This window comes from Siniperca chuatsi, linkage group LG10, assembly GCF_020085105.1.
Source record: "Siniperca chuatsi isolate FFG_IHB_CAS linkage group LG10, ASM2008510v1, whole genome shotgun sequence".
Lineage (NCBI taxonomy): Eukaryota > Metazoa > Chordata > Actinopteri > Centrarchiformes > Sinipercidae > Siniperca > Siniperca chuatsi.
In genome coordinates, this window is record NC_058051.1 from 17,032,315 (window position 1) to 17,049,909 (window position 17,595).

At 41.1% G+C, this 17,595-nt stretch overlaps 2 protein-coding genes across 2 annotated transcripts; both read left to right on the top strand.

The window, feature by feature from the left end:
- Positions 1 to 23: 23 nt before the first annotated feature.
- hoxc5a (homeobox C5a) lies at positions 24 to 3,503 on the top strand. The gene is made up of 2 exons (XM_044211566.1): positions 24 to 1,267; positions 2,448 to 3,503. Exons 1-2 carry the CDS (start codon positions 790 to 792, stop codon positions 2,654 to 2,656), a joined length of 687 nt encoding a protein of 228 aa, XP_044067501.1. The 5' UTR covers positions 24 to 789; the 3' UTR covers positions 2,657 to 3,503.
- An 8,821-nt stretch (positions 3,504 to 12,324) lies between these two features.
- On the top strand, positions 12,325 to 14,519 carry hoxc4a (homeobox C4a). Its single transcript, XM_044211561.1, has 2 exons — positions 12,325 to 13,034; positions 13,542 to 14,519. Exons 1-2 carry the CDS (start codon positions 12,599 to 12,601, stop codon positions 13,901 to 13,903), a joined length of 798 nt encoding a protein of 265 aa, XP_044067496.1. The 5' UTR covers positions 12,325 to 12,598; the 3' UTR covers positions 13,904 to 14,519.
- The last annotated feature ends 3,076 nt before the right edge of the window (positions 14,520 to 17,595 follow it).

A 17,595-nucleotide genomic window follows, 5' to 3' on the forward strand; every position in this document is an offset into this window, starting at 1 on the left:
TAAAAATGTTATCATGACCTTTACTGTCAGCAGAGGCTGTAAATGCAAGTGGGTAACACATAGGCTAATAAAGTGATTTTTACGTTAATTTTGTCCTTTTAAATATTCAACTTTCTGATTGACATCATAGGAGCACGGGAATTAGGTATTGTCCAATATCCAGTCACTATAACATTCCCGTAGCTGTATTACTGTAACATAACTTCCAGCGACATTCAAGTTTCAAGTCCGTATGCGAAAATATATTTTAACCAAGTGAGCACTTTAATATTATCATTATTGTTATTCTTGTTGTTATTATGAGTATGTGGGACTGTTGGTGGACTCGCAGTGTGTCAGGGGCAGAGAGCTCTGGCCGGTCCTGACCGTCCTGCCCCATACCAGACACCAGATGACGCTCTTGTCTTACTGTCCTGCCCTTTTTTGCGCTAAAGATCCCTGCCTGGTCCTCAACAACCAACAGCTCAAAGTTTACCGGACACGTTTCTCCTATTCATCAATATCCCCATTGAGTATCAAAGCCAATTTATGACTGGCCAACATGTGCACGTGATCCCATACAAATACCCCATATTTGGGCAGCGCGCGTCGGATCAAGAATTAAAAAAAAAAGATACCAAAGCCTACTCCACCTATAAATCCTGGATTATTTTTTTAGGGCAGACAGCTCTGAATTTTCTTAAAGCGGCTACAAAGAAAAGCAATGATCAACAAAAACAAGGAAATAACCGCAACATACATCCCGCAGCCCTCTCTAGTTTAAAAACAAAGTATCGGTGATTGTTCAAAATGAGCTCTTATGTTGACAGCTCCAATCTCAGGCAAACAAGCGAGACAACTTCTCCTAACACTATGTTTAGTTTCGATCTATCTGGGCGCAGGTCCAGCCGTTATGAGGGTGTTAATGTGAACGGGATATTCACTTGTCCCGTCCCCACGACCTCTGTTGAACGGGAGGAGATGAAAACTAGCCTGCGTGGCAATGCGGATACTCCTCTCCCGTCAGGACCACAGATAACCATGGTCTCCAGTAGCTCTTCCGTGGATGCAAGCGGGCTCAACTACGGCGGCAGCACGCTGCTGGGACTAGGCGCAGACAGAGACCCGGAGAGGAGCGCGAAATCCGGCGGCAACAAGAGCCAGGAGAGCGAGAGAAACGCGGAGAACACGCAAGCGGTGAAACGAAACACAAAAGTCAGCCAGCGCCAGGACAGTGAGCAGCGGCCACAGATTTACCCATGGATGACAAAACTGCACATGAACCACGGTAAAGTTTGCATATTTTCTAAAGTGCGCCTAAGATGCTTTCCCTTATTCACTCTTTACGCTGCAACACTTCTTTTCGCCCGTTCCAGTTTCCCTCTTGAGTTTTATAGGCCAAACGCAGGAAATAATAAAAACTCGCGGTCATAAATTTTATGACAAAGGCATCCATTGCTCGTAAACCTGCTCTGTTACGGTGAAGAGGTGATCTGCGGGGTGATTTATGGTGGTATAATTGGATAAGAGAACAAAACTGTGATAAAACTATGAAATAATATTTACAAATTCAGCTCTAAGTATTAGTGTTTGCTTCGGTTTGTTAGCTACATGTTTTACATTGTCAGACTGTATGCGTGGGAGAAGCTTTAGCCTTAAATTGAACTCTGGGAAACACCAATGCCCTGACCCAATCATGAACTTTTCACCTCTAAAAGATTTGAATAGGCGTGCTCCTTCTCCGTGCCTTGAAACCACTGGTTGACTGTTTAGGCTGCAGATGGACAGTGGAGCACATTTGCTGCAAAAAGGAGCTACATATGTTCTGTGTTCCTCCATATGCAAACATCCAGGAGCACACAGCAGTGATGTTAAAAAATATTTTTAAACCCAGTTGCAAAGACCCGTTGCTTTACTTAGCACGCCTGTGCATGAGCAAGTCTATAAATAGGAGAATATATCTGGAAAACAAGAGTTTCCATTTTGTAATCCCACGTCTTTAGAAATTACACATCTGTTTTTCTTCCCACGATGTTATACTGTGCAGCGGTATTAGGCCGAGGCCACAGGGAGGCCAACACATTATTAGTTATCCCATTTTACATATCACAATAAGATGACATTTCTTAAGTAATAGTCTTGTATATATTTTTTTAATCTTTAAAGGATATAGAGGGCCCTCCTCCTTTAAACTGAGTATATTTATTGGATCTAGTTAACCATCCAGCCTGACATACATTTTTATAAAATCCACAGTGAGTAATATCACATTAAATTAGGTTATATAAAGATATTTGATCTTTAAATGAGGGTGGAAGGGGACATAAATTAATACATTTTTGCTTGTAATTCTTATTGTTATGGACAACCAAGCCTTTTTTTAATGTAATAATATTATTAGCATATTATTTTATTTACTTTACCACTATAATGCTGCTGAAAGCTAACTGATTTTAATACCACTTCAGAATCGGAGGGTAAGCGGTCCAGGACCAGTTACACCCGCTACCAGACTCTGGAGCTGGAGAAAGAGTTTCACTTCAACCGGTACCTGAGCCGCCGCAGGCGCGTAGAGATCGCCCACACCCTGTGTCTAAACGAGAGGCAGATCAAAATCTGGTTCCAGAACAGACGAATGAAGTGGAAGAAGGACTCAAAGATCAAAGTGAAGGAATAAAAGTGCACCAGTGAGAACGGGGTGCATGAAGCACTTTTTCAGCCCCACTCTGCACAGTGCTGGAGTGCCGCCTGACCTCCGGATGAACTGCTAGGAGCAATGACATCATGACACCGCTCTGTGTGCTTCATCACCAATTATGTGTCACTTGCTGCAGTTTGGGACCTAATGTATTGAATATCACTCACTTTGATCAATCGGTTTACATTTCTAAATTAATTTGCTGCCCATGCGATGATAACCTCACTTTAATGCACGAAGGGGACAAGAGGTTGAGGGGAGCTGGGTCCTTCACGCTGTAAGGCTTTTGGTCTGCAGTGCACTGAAGGCTGCACAATGCTACTAATAATCTATGTTTTTAATTAGGATAAAAGTAATGGAGGCTGGGTGATGGCCTGCATCATTTCCAACTCTACATCATCATGTGATAAAACTTAAAGGTCAACCTATCAAATAAAGACAAACATATTTCTGACTGCGTTGGAAATCATTTGATTAGTTAAGTAGTTTACCACCAGTAAAAAAAAACTTACTTTTCCACCTCTTTCCTTTTCTTTTAAATGTATTCTCTAATATGTTGCAGTGCGAACGAGTTAGGTCGGAATGTGTGATGTGTTCAGTGAGCTAATATCTCTGGGAGTGGATTTCATGTTGTCTGTCATATCTTTGTGTATCTAAATCATTATGTATAATTCAGCGACTGTATGTGATAATATTGTGATGTGCAATGAGGCCCTTCCTTCTGCCCTCTGTAAATTTAAGGCGCCTGGTTTACACAATGCCTAGAATAACTGATAGGTGGCTTAACTGTTGATTGTAACCAATAAAGTCTCATCATTAAAAGTCAGGACATTTCCTATTGTCACTATGCAGATTTCTGTTATTATGTTTCTGATATCATGGGTTGGTAGCGGAATCCAACATTTAATGCATTTTGTGCTAAGAGTCCACTGAATGAAACTACTATGGAAAAAAAAAACTAAATTGTTTTCTTTGTCTTTTGTTTTGTCCTACTGATCCCGTTTTTTAGTCTGGCTCGGCATCCACAACATTTCATTGACAGACAAACGCGCACTGAAGTTTAAGGCCCTCATAAAACTTTATTGCCCCCTTTTCCACCACGCCACCACAGGCAGACTCCGTTTCCTGTTTTGTCAGGGAAGGAAGGGACACACTAGCCTGTGATAACACTCGCCCACAACACAACATGGATGCAAAACTTTGGTTTCCTCTGGCCGCACACTGACACGCCATCACTGTCGAGGCCATATGGCAACTTTATGATATCGCCCTGCTCTTTAATCCTGGCATCATTACACTGTAGTTAAAACAACACTATCTGATAGCAGAGAGGAAATAAAATCATGCCAGTTGCTCTGTGTCTGTGTTCAGTAGCAGCTTTTGTAGAAGTAGTAGTATGACGCAGTATAGCCCAAGGTTATGAGGTAATTTCTCTATAGCACCATTTAAAGAAAATAAAAATCAACTCACCTCTCAAACTAATAGCTTCCTATTCAACTTCCTTGTCGGTTATGAGAACCGGTCAGTGCAGCGTCCACTTTCTGTGCGCTCTGTTAGGCCTAACCTATATGTGGACAATGTATTGAATCCCTTTTTGTATGTCTTTCTTTTAGGGTATTTTAAAGTTTACAAGGTTACATATGCCAATTGCCCCAAGCAGGGCCTGTGAATGGTGCATAGGAAGCACGTGGTGTCATTTAAGTGGGTTTTATGGCCTGGAAGAGCTGACAAACCTTCGATATATACACATCATATATAATCTTAACTGTCCGGAATCGCAGCTGCTGGCTTCTCCTTATCTGAGGGAGAAAGGGCTTTGTGGCAGTGAGGATGCAGTACCTTTCTTCGGACTGTGTAGTCGGGTGGTGCGGAGCACTGAGAGCTGCTGCAGTAAGTTGCTTTTAACTTTGCCTACAGGCCTGCGACTGTGCCGTTATTTCACCGTGAAGAAATATTGTTTATGTTTTATATTAGTGTGACTTTGAATGCATGGTTGTTGAATTGATTAACTTCATAATTAATGGTATTAATTGATAGTGAATATGCGTTTTATAATTATAGAACCATTATCGTTTTTAAAATAATCGGGAAAATGTGCGCTTTGAGATGTTTTGAAGGATATTTGGTTGTTGCGTATTTAGCCCGAGAGAAACGGGATTATACGGAGATGCCGCTCGTGGTTGCTGGGTTGTCATGAGGATTATTTTTCCGCAGCATCATCCTTGTATTTGTATCAGGTTTTAATCTTAGGAAATAAAAGCGAAAGCCGGATGTTTAAATGCCTCTCAACAGATTTGAGACACAGTGGCAGTCCGTTTGATTCAGCAGTTTGCTTTGCATGTTACTCCTGTCAGTAAGAGAAAAGGAAAATATTTGAAAGAAAGGTGACTGTGAGGAAAATGAAAAGTAAGCCAGAACTAAAATCATCTGGCGTCCAGCTTCACATCCACCTCACCCTCTCCCTCTCTCTCTCTCTCTCTCTCTCTCTCTCTCTCTCTCTCAAACATACACATACTGACTCTCTCTCATGTACACCTACCTGCGTGTAATTTGTGAAGTACATTTTTTTCTGTTTAATTCTAAGTTAAATCTAATAGTTTCAGTTCAGTGGCGCAGATTCAAGAGAATAACTGAAACAATGTGTTGAAAATAAAATGTGACTTTTGTTCTGTGTGATGCTACAGTGTTGTCTTATAGGTGAAAATACTGCACCATAAAAAGAGCTATAAAATACAATACCTCCTGATTAAAATGCTTCATCTCACTGTTTCACCTTGACACGAGGTTCGCCTTTGTGCTCATGAGTTCCTGTTGTTTTAGGGTCATGTCTGGGCCAAAGGACAGGTTTGATTCAAAGGCCTTTTGCAGTATGCAATCATCCAAAATCAAAGCTTGTGACAAACAAAAGTAATCCTCCCCGTGAACTGAAGGCACGAGTGTTCCATGTTTTACAAAAATGCACCTTTCTTACACAACAGAGGAATATTTGTTTTTCTCCCTCATACCCCTTCTAACTTGTTGTCCTCACTGCAGGGGCAGATATTACTGAATTGATCAGTTTGGAGACTGATGAGGCGATGTGATCTTATAGGCTCGATATTTTCCTGTTCTCTGTAGGGCACATCATTTAATTGCCCATATGTCTTAGAAAGCACTTCAGCCTAGAAATACTGGTCTTTTCTTAATCAATGTGTGGAATTGCAAATGGCTCATTCTGATGTTAAGTCTTGTGTGGGTGAGTGTAGCTCAGCTGACAGAACAAGCTGCAGCAGGGCTGTGACATGCTGACTATGACTATGCTGACTATGATGCAGCATTAGCGCACCTTCATATGTGTCACACTGTGTGATGACACGCAGACATTGCCGTGTTGTTTTTAGCTTTAAAAAAGCGGGGGGGCAGGATTAGTTTTCAGTCTGTACAGGTTTGTTTTCATGTGTGCAGGATGATCAATAGTACACTTCCAATAGGGGGCACTGTGTAACACGCTCCTGTGTGGGTGATACACTGTGGGGGCAATGTGTCCACGTAAGGGCATGGATTAGTGGTCTTTTCATCCCAAGATTTTATTTTAATTTGCCCTATTTTTGAGCAGTTGTATTGTAATAGCTGCTATTACCACTGAGGGAGAAAATTCTCATCAAAAACTCCCAAAATAAAATAAAATAAAATAAAAAATCAAAATGGCCGGACTTGTTTTCCTCCAAAAACAAGATATAAAACATGTTCTCTTTTCCTGTAAATTTGAAACAAATGTGATGTGTGATATGACATCTTTGTAAAGGTTGCAGAACCCTTGTTATAATCGAAATCATTTTATTCCCATTACTTTTAAGCAATTGCACCTTGAGCGGAAGTTTGACTCAAAGACGTTGTTTAATCTAACTTGGGGCAAAGGCACTCCAGCTCAAAACAATCTAATATCACTACAGTAAAAGTGAAAACAGTCTAAACATCCGTTTTCACTGCCATGTTCTGTGCTGTTGTATTCCTTTCTTTGACCTGTGGAGCTGACACTGTCATCATTCAACCCACACAGGTCATTTCCGGGTGAGCACAGACTTCCCTTTGTCTGAGCCCAAATAAGAACCATAAAGTCTCATTACATCGTTTATCGAACACAGACAGACAAAGTCGTGATTTTTTTTAAATTGACTGTTCGCCATAATTCAGCCGCGCTGAAGTCCAGGGATTTCTATTCATAGAACATTTGCCCAAGGAAATACCAAAATGCTTGTAAATTGAGTTTTACTGTCTGAAAATGACCCGTCCTAAATTTCTGTCCTCGGTCCCAGTTCTGCAGGAGCCCACACATGTCAAAGCTTTTCTAGGGCAGCTTCCCTTCAATTAGGCTAGACAACAGAGGAGATCAGAGGCAAAGGGACAGACTGAAGGATCGTTAAGATGAAATAAAAACGCAACATATCAAAACCGTTCGTTTCTGCGTTTGAACACTGAGAGATTCATTGGAGGAAACTTTATTTGGAGGAAAAATATTTAGTATGAAATAACGAAATAAAGATGTATGGGTCTTCGATTATGTTGTATCATTTGTTGCTCATATTTTCACGTCTTTTTTTATTTGTTAGTATTCTTTTTATGATATGGTTGCAACTGTAAAAGGAGCAAAAACGAAATATGGTACACGCAATTTATCCATTCCTGTCAGCGTTATGTAAATGCCTGATGTCTGTGACTTTATAAATACTTGCTCAATTAATAAAATCAGTCAGTGGATAAATTACTGATCTAATATATCTGTTTCTAAAAGGTAAATATTCATTTAACAATTTGTAGACTTTTGGCAGCGTTGTCAAGCATTTTAATTTTCCAGTTTGGATGCAAAAAGTCTTTTTTTTTTTTACCTTAAAGGTATTCTTGTTCTAACTATCGTTTTTTCTTCTATTTTTCAGACAGTTCATCGGGTCAAAATGAGTGGGACCGCGGATTTATCAGTAAGTGTTATCCATCGCCCCACGCCTATCCACCTGGCTTTAGTCAAGAGATGTGACACTTCAGGGAGCTTGTTATTTGGCTGTAGGCAAACAGCTGGCTCCACTGACATCACGGCTACTGATGACTGCACTCTTAACGAATTTATTTAGGGATTCTGGCGTTTTAAATAAGGACTGCGGTTTAACAATCAGTGTTTTTACTTCCAAGTAAATATATTAAATTCCTAAACCAAAAACACAACTTAAGCTCGAATTACTGTCCTTCTGCAAACTACTTGGGTCTAGTTAATAGCCAGAAAAGTTGTACTCTTGTTGCACAGGTGAACTGGATTAAACGCTGCAGTATGAGTCTAATGAACCACAGCATTGCTATAATGAACTACAAACCAACCAATGGTTTCTGTGGGGCATCTTGTATCTAAAACCACCTCTGCTCCCCTGACGGCTGCTTTTAGAGGGTATTCATATCCAACTAGTCTCCAGTCTGTCTGCACTTCATTAAAAACTTTTTATTTTAACTGGACGATCCAGCTTAACGTTATTACACCTGGGGAAAGTAAACGTATAAAGGCTATTAGGTTAAGGGTTTGATTAAACGCGCATCGTAACCATTTTCATCTGGGAGCGGAATATTGCTGCACTGTCTGCATCCAGGTCAGGTGCTGCTGGGCCACCAAATTAAAAACAGCCATGGACAGAACAACAACCTCCACATAGTTTTGCTCAGATTTATTTTGTTTACATATGTACATGTGTGAACACGCTTGTACGGCTGTTATTTTGCGTGTGTATGTGTGTGTGTGGGGGGGGCTTAACAATTTCTCAAATGAACAAATGAAACATCAAATTAGTCCGCCTGAGGGCCTCATTTTTTGTACTTCTACATTATAACTAGTTATTGAACTAGGTGCACGATCTGAAAGCCATTTGTGGGGAGAAAGAATTCATTGCTGTCTCTCCATCAATAATCCTTGGCAGTGAACTATTGGAACCAGTCAAACGCGAGGGGTGAAACGCGGGTCAGGCTGTCTAACTAATATTAAAATGCGTCCGCCAGAGCGCACTGGGAGAGAGGGGAGTGTGTGGTGTGCGTGCAGCGCTTTCACACTGCTTTGGTGCACAACAAACAGCATGTCTTTAGATGAGCATATGAAAAAGCCAAATGAACATGAGTTAGATTTTTTTTTTGTGTGTGTGGGGGGGGGGGGGCGACGACTATTTCCTCGTTAGTTTACTGTTTGTTGGCTCGGGATGCTTTGTTCTTCAATAAAAACATATTAAATTGATACACAGAGTGCACGCGGAGACATATGCAGATATGGATGTTTTTGATAGTGTTTGAAGACCCCTGTGCATTTCCACTGTAATCAACTCCATTGATTCACAATCTGAGCATTTTTGCTGTTTTTAATAACCCCGAAACAGGTCACATGTTTGATATTGCATTTTTCATCCGAGGCTTTTCTCATTAGCTTCCAGAGTGGCAGGAAGAAAGGTTACCGAGCGGTCAGTATGGTAATAGCAAGCAGAAGAAATGGTTGGGAACAATAGAAACTTATTTTTCATCAGTGCTGTCACGCCGTCCCTTTGTATCCGCCGTGTTTGTGACTGAATATTCATATAGCAGCTACCTCAAAGGCAAGAGGTTGAATGTTATGAAAAGAGATCCTCTTGTCCTTTGCACACGGCGTGTGTGTGTGCAGGCATACGTGTGTACGCGATTTTTATTCTTTTTTTTTTTTGAGAATAGAATAAAGTAGTATTTTCTGTAATTTGTAAATGTATAACGAGCAGAGCAGGATTTGGTTTGTGTGTGTGGCTTCAGTAACCCTGATAAACAGCATCGGCTTTGGCGCACGCTTTGTGCAGTGTTCCTACTCTATTGCAGCCTTAATATTTGTTATGACACTATACTCTCAAATGCATGCCAGTCCAATTTCAGACACGATAACCTGCTTGCACAGAGGTTTGCCTGCGAGATCACCTTTGCAGTTCCTAGCCTAAAACACATTAGTTGTCTATATGTACCCTGTAGAACCGAATTTGTGTGAAGTACAAACAGTCGCAAATACGTCTCTACAGGAATACATGGGCAACTGAAATACAACGCCAGCCAATGGATTCTTCTGCATCTGCTGCTCTCCACGTCTCTATGGCTTTCCCTGCTATTGCGTACACAAGCATCAGTGATATACACAAACAGCCTACATCCAGGCACTAGCATTGAAATAACATTGTCACAAAGTGTATTCATAGTCCAGACTGCCATAGATTGTGTAGGTAGGCCACAGAGAGCAAACCCATGTGTGCAGTGTGCGGCTACTACTGTGTCAGACCCTGTAAAACACGTTAGGAACTAGGGGTCGTTTAAAAGTGACTGATTTACGGCTTTTATTGCTCTATAAAACGCCTCTAACATCGTCGCTAGGGGTAATAGAAATGTCGCGCGCATCCTGTACAAACAGGACAGCCAGAAATGGCATTTCACGTCGTTTTTAACCATATTATGTAATTATTACTGTGAAAATATAATTACATGCGTTATCTTGCAATTTGGTGCTGCTGACCAATAGAATGACTTGTGTGCTACTTCTGTTCAGGTTTAATGTTTCTTCAAGTGGGAGCCTTTGACTTTTATTAAACATTTTATTATTATTATTATTATTATTATTATTATTATTATTATTATATAGGATTTTTTGCACTTGTAATTTTGGCTGTTGATGACCCCCACAGCTATCAGCTATCATAACAATAAAAAAGAAGGAGAAATATAATGAGGCTGCTAAGCTTATAAGGGAGTCAACCACTCTCTCTCTCTCTCTTTGACCACAGCTGACTCTGGGACAGGAATGGGAAGCATACAGCACATGACAAGTTTATACAGGCAGGCGGGATCAGGTTACAATGTAACAGCAGACCCCCAGTAATGTGGCTGTTGGTCAGTGCTTCAGCCATGATTAGCATGTAACATTTGGAGGCTCTATTTCCAAATGGCAAGGCTGAGTATTTTCATTTTCTTGTTATTTTCATTTTTTTTATGTATTTGGATGAAATGGGACTAGCCTGTGCATACATAGGGTAAATCAGCTGCATTTATTTCTGTACATATAAAGCAATGTTGCATTCTTCAAATTCTTACTGTCAGCATTTTATTTTTCTCATAAAATTTGGGTTTTAGCTAGTCCTGGACTGATTCAGTGGATTTAAGTAATGGTCACATGTTTTTATTTAGGCCACAACAAAGGTCACAACATGTCTTGCAAGTAAAAGATAAGAGCTGTGAGGAGATGAAGAGAATACAATCAAGAGCAGCATTTTTGTCAAAAAAAAAAAGCCTTAATAGTATTAAGGAATTTTATATTTGGTCTTTTTTGCAAGTCAACAAGCCAGACACCTCTAAGCAGGACCGCCCTGCGTGTGGGAAGGCTCTTCGGTCTTCGGTTTAATGCGAGGGAGTACATCTTCTCCTAAAAGCTCTTACTCTCTGGTCTGCAACAACCAAATGTAACATGGTTCTCTGTGACACAATATTGCTCCTCTGCAGTTAAGTCAGCAGATCATAATGTTCTGAGACTCTCTGGTCTGTGACACCATAATGATACTGGGCCCACTTCTGACTGGTCCGTGACATCATAATGATGCTGCTCTGCACAGTTGTCAGGTTTGTGACACCACAGTGGTGCTGTTTTATGTTGGCTGGTTTGTGATTTCACATTGGTAGTATTGAGTTAGCTGGGTCTGCTGGCTGCTCCCCTGTCGTCTGGTCTATGACAACATAACTGTCGTTTTTCACAACTCTGTGGTTTGTTTGTGACATCACAATGCTCATAATGATATTGTAATGTACGTACAGGAGGCTTTTGTTGAATAATTGTTGTATCTTTCCGAATTAGAGGTTGGTATTAAAGACTAAAGGCATGTGTTACATTTTGGCTATTCTCTTTTATATACTTTAACGGTTTTGTATCGTAGACCAGGGCCACCATGACTTTTCTTTATTGTTATCATCTTATTTGCTTTATTGTAAAGTACCCTATCTATACCTTTGCTTCCAGCTGATTTTTGCTGCTGTGACATTCAACGCAGCTTTAAAAAGCATATTCATCTTAAGAATCCTTACTTTAATCAGGCCCATCTTTAATGTTATCCTTACCAATATTTGATTAAAAGCTGAATAATGAATAGTCTGGAAGAAAAGGGATATCATTTCAAAACAGACAAATATCTCATCATTGAATTGAAGGCTTTTCTTTAGGCAGTCTGACTCCTTCCTGTCCACCTTTCTCCAACATTATAAATTATCAGGCCTATTTGTAAAAAATCAACCACACCTCCAGAGCTCCTCACCACTCCAGTCCACTCTGACATTTAGATTCACAATAAGCCTATTAAATATAAGTGCTGAAATGGTTTTTAGGAATATCATCAAAACTGATGCAGCTCTAATTCTTAAGTGTATTAATGGACCGTAATCTGTTTCTCAGCTGAAGTGCTGTTGGTAAAGAATGTGCCTACATTAATTAGCAGATAACCTTTATATAAGGCGTGCAGGCTAACAAAATGATTGGTTTGCTATTGTTGTACCTTATCCTTGGCGAATCACCTATTGTCCCTTTGAATAATTGAGACCAGTGGATTTTTCCTGTTTTATTTTTTCCTTGGTCAGCAACTAGCTACTAGTTTTGTCCCCAAGATCAATTGCCTTGGTAACACAACCAGAGAGAGAGAGAGGGAGAGAGAGAGGGGGAGAGAGAGATAGAGAGAGAGAGATTTGTGCCCACAATGGCGACTGTAGGTATGCTAAATACCTCTGGTTCCTTATCCGGGAACTACCTCTTACTCTGCTATTGGGCCATTGGGTCACGTGGTAAAAGTAACTTTACAGGGCTGCTCGCAAGTAGGAGGGCTTTATGGAGCAGAAAAACGACAAAGCTAGAAAAATTATTTTCCACTCCAGAAATTAATGATCATGAGCTCGTATTTGATGGAGTCTAACTACATTGATCCGAAATTTCCTCCATGCGAGGAATATTCGCAAAATAACTACATCCCTGAGCATAGTCCAGAATATTACAGCCGCGCAAGGGAAACTGGCTACCAGCATCACCATCAGGAGTTATATCCTCCGCGGGCGAGCTACCAAGAGCGCCAGTATAACTGTGCAAGCATCCCTGAACCTGACACGCCAAGGGGACATGGAATACCCCAATCTGCGCACCTGCTGACAGGGAAAGGGCAACCTGCTTCATGTGAAACCCCACAGTTGTCCATGTCCCCCGCCACCCCACCGGCCGCAACCTCCGCCTGCAACCAAGCTACCCCGGAGCATCCAAACAGCACAGCCTCCTCCAAGCAGCCCGTGGTGTACCCATGGATGAAGAAAATTCACGTCAGCACTGGTAGGCAACTTGTGTGTTCATGTTCCCTGCACTCCTCATGCTCCTCTCTCCCTTTCCCTCCCTTTATCAGTCCCTCTGACTCCCATCTCGTTGCCAGCCCCTGCTCCGATAGCAGGGAAGCCTTTGAAATGGCACAATTGAGGCGGATTTACGACTCGGCATTGGTAATTACACCCACCATAAATTTTATAGCCGAGGTATACTCAGGGCAGCCGTATCACCATGTGGCTTCTGCTGTTATGTATTGCGCGATAGAGAGAGGGGGAGAAATGAATAAGAAAAAAAAATTGAGCTTTGTAATCTTGCATTAATAATTTAGCTCATAGTTGGATGTGAGTGTCCTCTCATTACGCTGAGAAGTTCTTAACTTCCCATTTAAATTTCTCAAACAGCTAAACATTCATATCCAATAAATCTTTCGAGCCATATCTCAGTTGAGGCCATTCTTGTTTACCCCTCCTTTCCTCCCTTCTCTGTCTCCCTTTCTCTCCACTTATCCTTTTCCAGTGAACTCGGCTTACAATGGGACGGAGCCCAAGCGGTCTAGGACAGCATACACCCGGCAGCAAGTCTTAGAATTGGAGAAGGAATTCCACTATAACCGATATTTAACTCGGCGGAGGCGCATCGAGATCGCCCACACCCTGGTTCTTTCCGAGCGACAGATTAAAATCTGGTTTCAAAACCGCAGGATGAAATGGAAAAAGGATCACAGGCTCCCGAACACCAAAGTGAGATCCTCTTCCTCCTCCTCCGGGTCCAACACAAGCTCAGCAGCCGGCGCTGTTGCCGCTGCCTCGGCCACTAACACTGGGGCCCCCGACGAACTCACCGGAGCACAGCATGGCGAGGATATTACCAGGTTATAAAACCACGAACCGAGATTGGGGGTAGAAAAAGAACTGGTTATTTATAGAACAATTATATATTTTGTTTTGGTAGCTATCTTGTGCGGTTTCCTTTAAGTCCAAAGTTATATAAAATGCATGTTATATAGCATGGATTACTGCGAATACCGATGAATTATTTTTACGTGACACAGGGTTTAATTTATTTGAAGCTCAATTAAAATGATGTTTTTTATTAAAATGTTTTGAATGAAGGAAAAAAAAAGTAGAAAAAATATACATTTTATCAAAATGTTATTGTGGGCCATTCTTTTGCCCTGCTGCCCAAGGTGAAATGCACAATCTATTTATTTCAAGCAACACTGGAAGGAAATCAATATAATAATAGTTATTTTTGGTATAAAAAAGCTGGAACACACCATTGATCTTGAACTTGTATGTTTTGGGATAATAACAATGTGTGAATTACCTCGTGTATTTCAGAAACAGGATTTTGATTTACAATTTAGTTTTGTGGTGTTGATGTTGTGTTTAGACCGTTAAAAAGCAGATTATTGTGAAATGCAATAAACGGAGTGTAGTGTACTTGTGCTAATCATATTGGTCAATAAAACAGTGAGTGTCTACTAGTTTTATATACGTTTGGTCAAACTTCATTTTAGGCAAGATGAGGTCTGCTTTTGTTTTGGCCATTTGGAGAGATCACCTTTAAAAGTGTACAGATGTGGGAATATTTCAACAAGAATCACTGTGTTTTCAAACTGTTTGTAAGTCCTGCAGCTCATTCTTGCGTCTTTAAATTAGCAATGTGTACAGACTATGTGTGTGTGTGTGTGTGTGTGTGTGTGTATGTGGGTGTGTGTTAAAGCTTGACTCAAAATGGACCGAAGTTATTTCTAAAATCTGAAAATGAAATAATTTGCGCTATGCATTATGTGCAACCTCATCATTCTGAAGGGCATTCAATTAACGCTAAAGACAAGCCACTGAGGCCCTCCACTCCACACTGCACTGCCTCTGCCAGTGGGGCTCTCTGCTTCCTTCGTCCTGACTTGAACACAAAGCTGCATGCGATAAATTTAGAGGACATTTGCAATGTGTTAGAGAGTACAGATTGTTGTGAAAATATTCTTAATCATTTTGTAACCTAAGTAGTTGCCCTGCTTTTTATATAGTCCACTGCGCCATGCGACTGAGTTTTCAAATGTAAAAAAAAAATAAATAAAATACAATACAATAAAGTCGTGAATTGCAGATAGACTCAACATAATGCGTCATGTGGTGTTCGTTAAATATCCCAGTGAGGATGGTGATGGAATAAACTAGCTGACCTTTGTTATCAGGCTCTGTAGCAGTGCCCTGACTAAAAGAAAGGAATGCTGGTCTTTTCTTGTGTCCCACTCGTCTGACTTTTGCTTGTATGAACGCTTTGCCACATTTACCTGTTGTCTCCCCAGTGGGCGCATTGCCTCCAGAGTGTGCAGCAGCTCGCGAGAACACACAAAAAACTACAATTTCAAAAAACGGCGCTCACTGCAACGTCATCGTCCGCTTTTCATCTCGCAGGAGGACCAACACTCTGCAGGACTGTTTACGACTGTAGATCTGCTGGACTGATACAACAGTTTGACAGTTTGAGTGATAAAACTGCACTTCTCAACTGAAGTGTCCTAAGATTTTTTTTCCTCTCACAAAGATGCATTCATTTTTTTTGGACAGATCTGTGCAGAAGGAGTTCAGTTTAACCATGACTTAAACCCAAAGACGCGCAAGAATTTGATAGATTATTGAAATTGTGACATGAATAGGCCTTATAAAATGCCTTGCGTAGTGGGGGGGCAAAAGAGCACAAAAGAAAGAGGTATTCTTCATCATCAATCTTTCACTACAGAGCTTTGTGTTATGTTCTGGAAAACAGCTCTGACCACAGCCATTTTTGAATCTACCAAATATTATGTACCAGGCTGTATCCTTTACCATGATTCCCAAACGTGAGAGTTTAAATGGACTTTAAAATAACTCACTTGAAACTGGACCGAAGCGGTTAAAATCTGCCTTTTGGACGTGGCTTTGGTGGCACTAGAATAGTGGTGAGACGGCGCTGAAAAATGAATCCAGAAGCCTTTATGTTGCTGGACAGATTAGAGAAATTAATGTGCTCGCCCCAGTCGCAGCATCCCTCCAATCCCTTTCTAGGCCCTGTCGCCTCCATGTCGCGAGGCTGAAAAGGTACTTTATTGAAGTTTGGGGGTGACGTGGGAGAAGGCCGAGTTCACCTCGAGGACACATTTTCTGTCCCATTAGGCTCATTTCAGTCTGGATGGCCGACCTCTCCAACCCTGTGACCTGACTCACTCTCTATACATGTACCTTCTGTGTGCGCCCTCACTGGTCCCCCTTGGCCTCGGCTTTCTTTGTGGATTTTTCTGCGTTGTGCCTATAGAGAGGCCTGCGGCGGGGCATCACTGAATGTGTGTTGCTCCCTTTGTTAATCAGAGTGACCCAGGACAGTGTTGAACTTTCGGACCGTCCTCTTCTCTGCACCCAACAGACCTGCAGAGCTTCCAAACATGCGCCTTCTTTGGAGCATCTGAAATCGTTTCCAAACCGAGCTGGCAACAATTTATGGTAACTTTAAGACGAGATAATGCAGTGATAACATAAGTACACATGGTTGCAATATTCTGAGAGATTATGGAGGACATGCATTCATCTGAATCTGTGTGCTTTAAGCTTTTACGAGCCTGTAAGGGGGTATTGTCCGTTTATTGTACAGGCTTTTTTGGATTGCATTGAAATTAGCATCAAGCTTTAAAAAAAAATGTCAAATTTCCCAGGAAATACTTGCATTCCCCCAAGTCTCCAAAAACAGGAGGCAGTAAAAATAGTTGGTGCGGTCACATGACGTCTGTGTGACTTAGGAGAATAACTGGCCTCAGGTCAGTACATCTGTTCAAAAGTAAGCTGCCAATTATAGCTAGGTGTGGTCTGACAGTACTGGGACAGTTGGTCATTGTGATTAGTTTATGGACAGGGACCTTCGAGTCACAAAAACCTTGCAAACTTTCCACAGAGACTCAACTCTTCCTTAAAACTTTTATTTAAATCCAAATGCAAATTTTCCTCACATGAGACAGAATGTAACCTATATAGCTTCTTGCTGACACAATATTTTTTCTTTCTAAGATGCTCCAAAATGATTATTATGATAGTAAGAAAAACATGAAATGTGAGCTATTGCAAAATGAGAGTGATGTTGTCAAGCCTTGAGATATTTTTAACTGATGTATATGCGTCATTGCTTTCTGTTTACTTTATTTGGGAACTCTTACTAAGTGTTACTCTTATTTGGATGCACTGAGCAACACGGTTGGCCTCTCTTGCATGGCCAGGACCAAATATTCAGCGCTGGTGGAAACATATTCGACAGCATGCCTTCCAAGATAAACAGCTGACACCGAAAGCCAAACAACTCAAATCTCAGTGTCTTCATCATTTGTATGTGATCATTCAGCCTCCTCGTCGTGTGTCCGAGGCTACAGGTGTAGCTCAAGTTACACTCTGAACAATGACGGGATGTCCCTTTTTGTTTGACCTCTTGTAGCTGAAGATTTAAACATGAGGCATAATTTGTAGAGATTTTCTTTCTGGACTTTTCATTGACATAGCTTTGCCAAGGATTTAATTAATACACCCATATAAGGCCTTGTTGC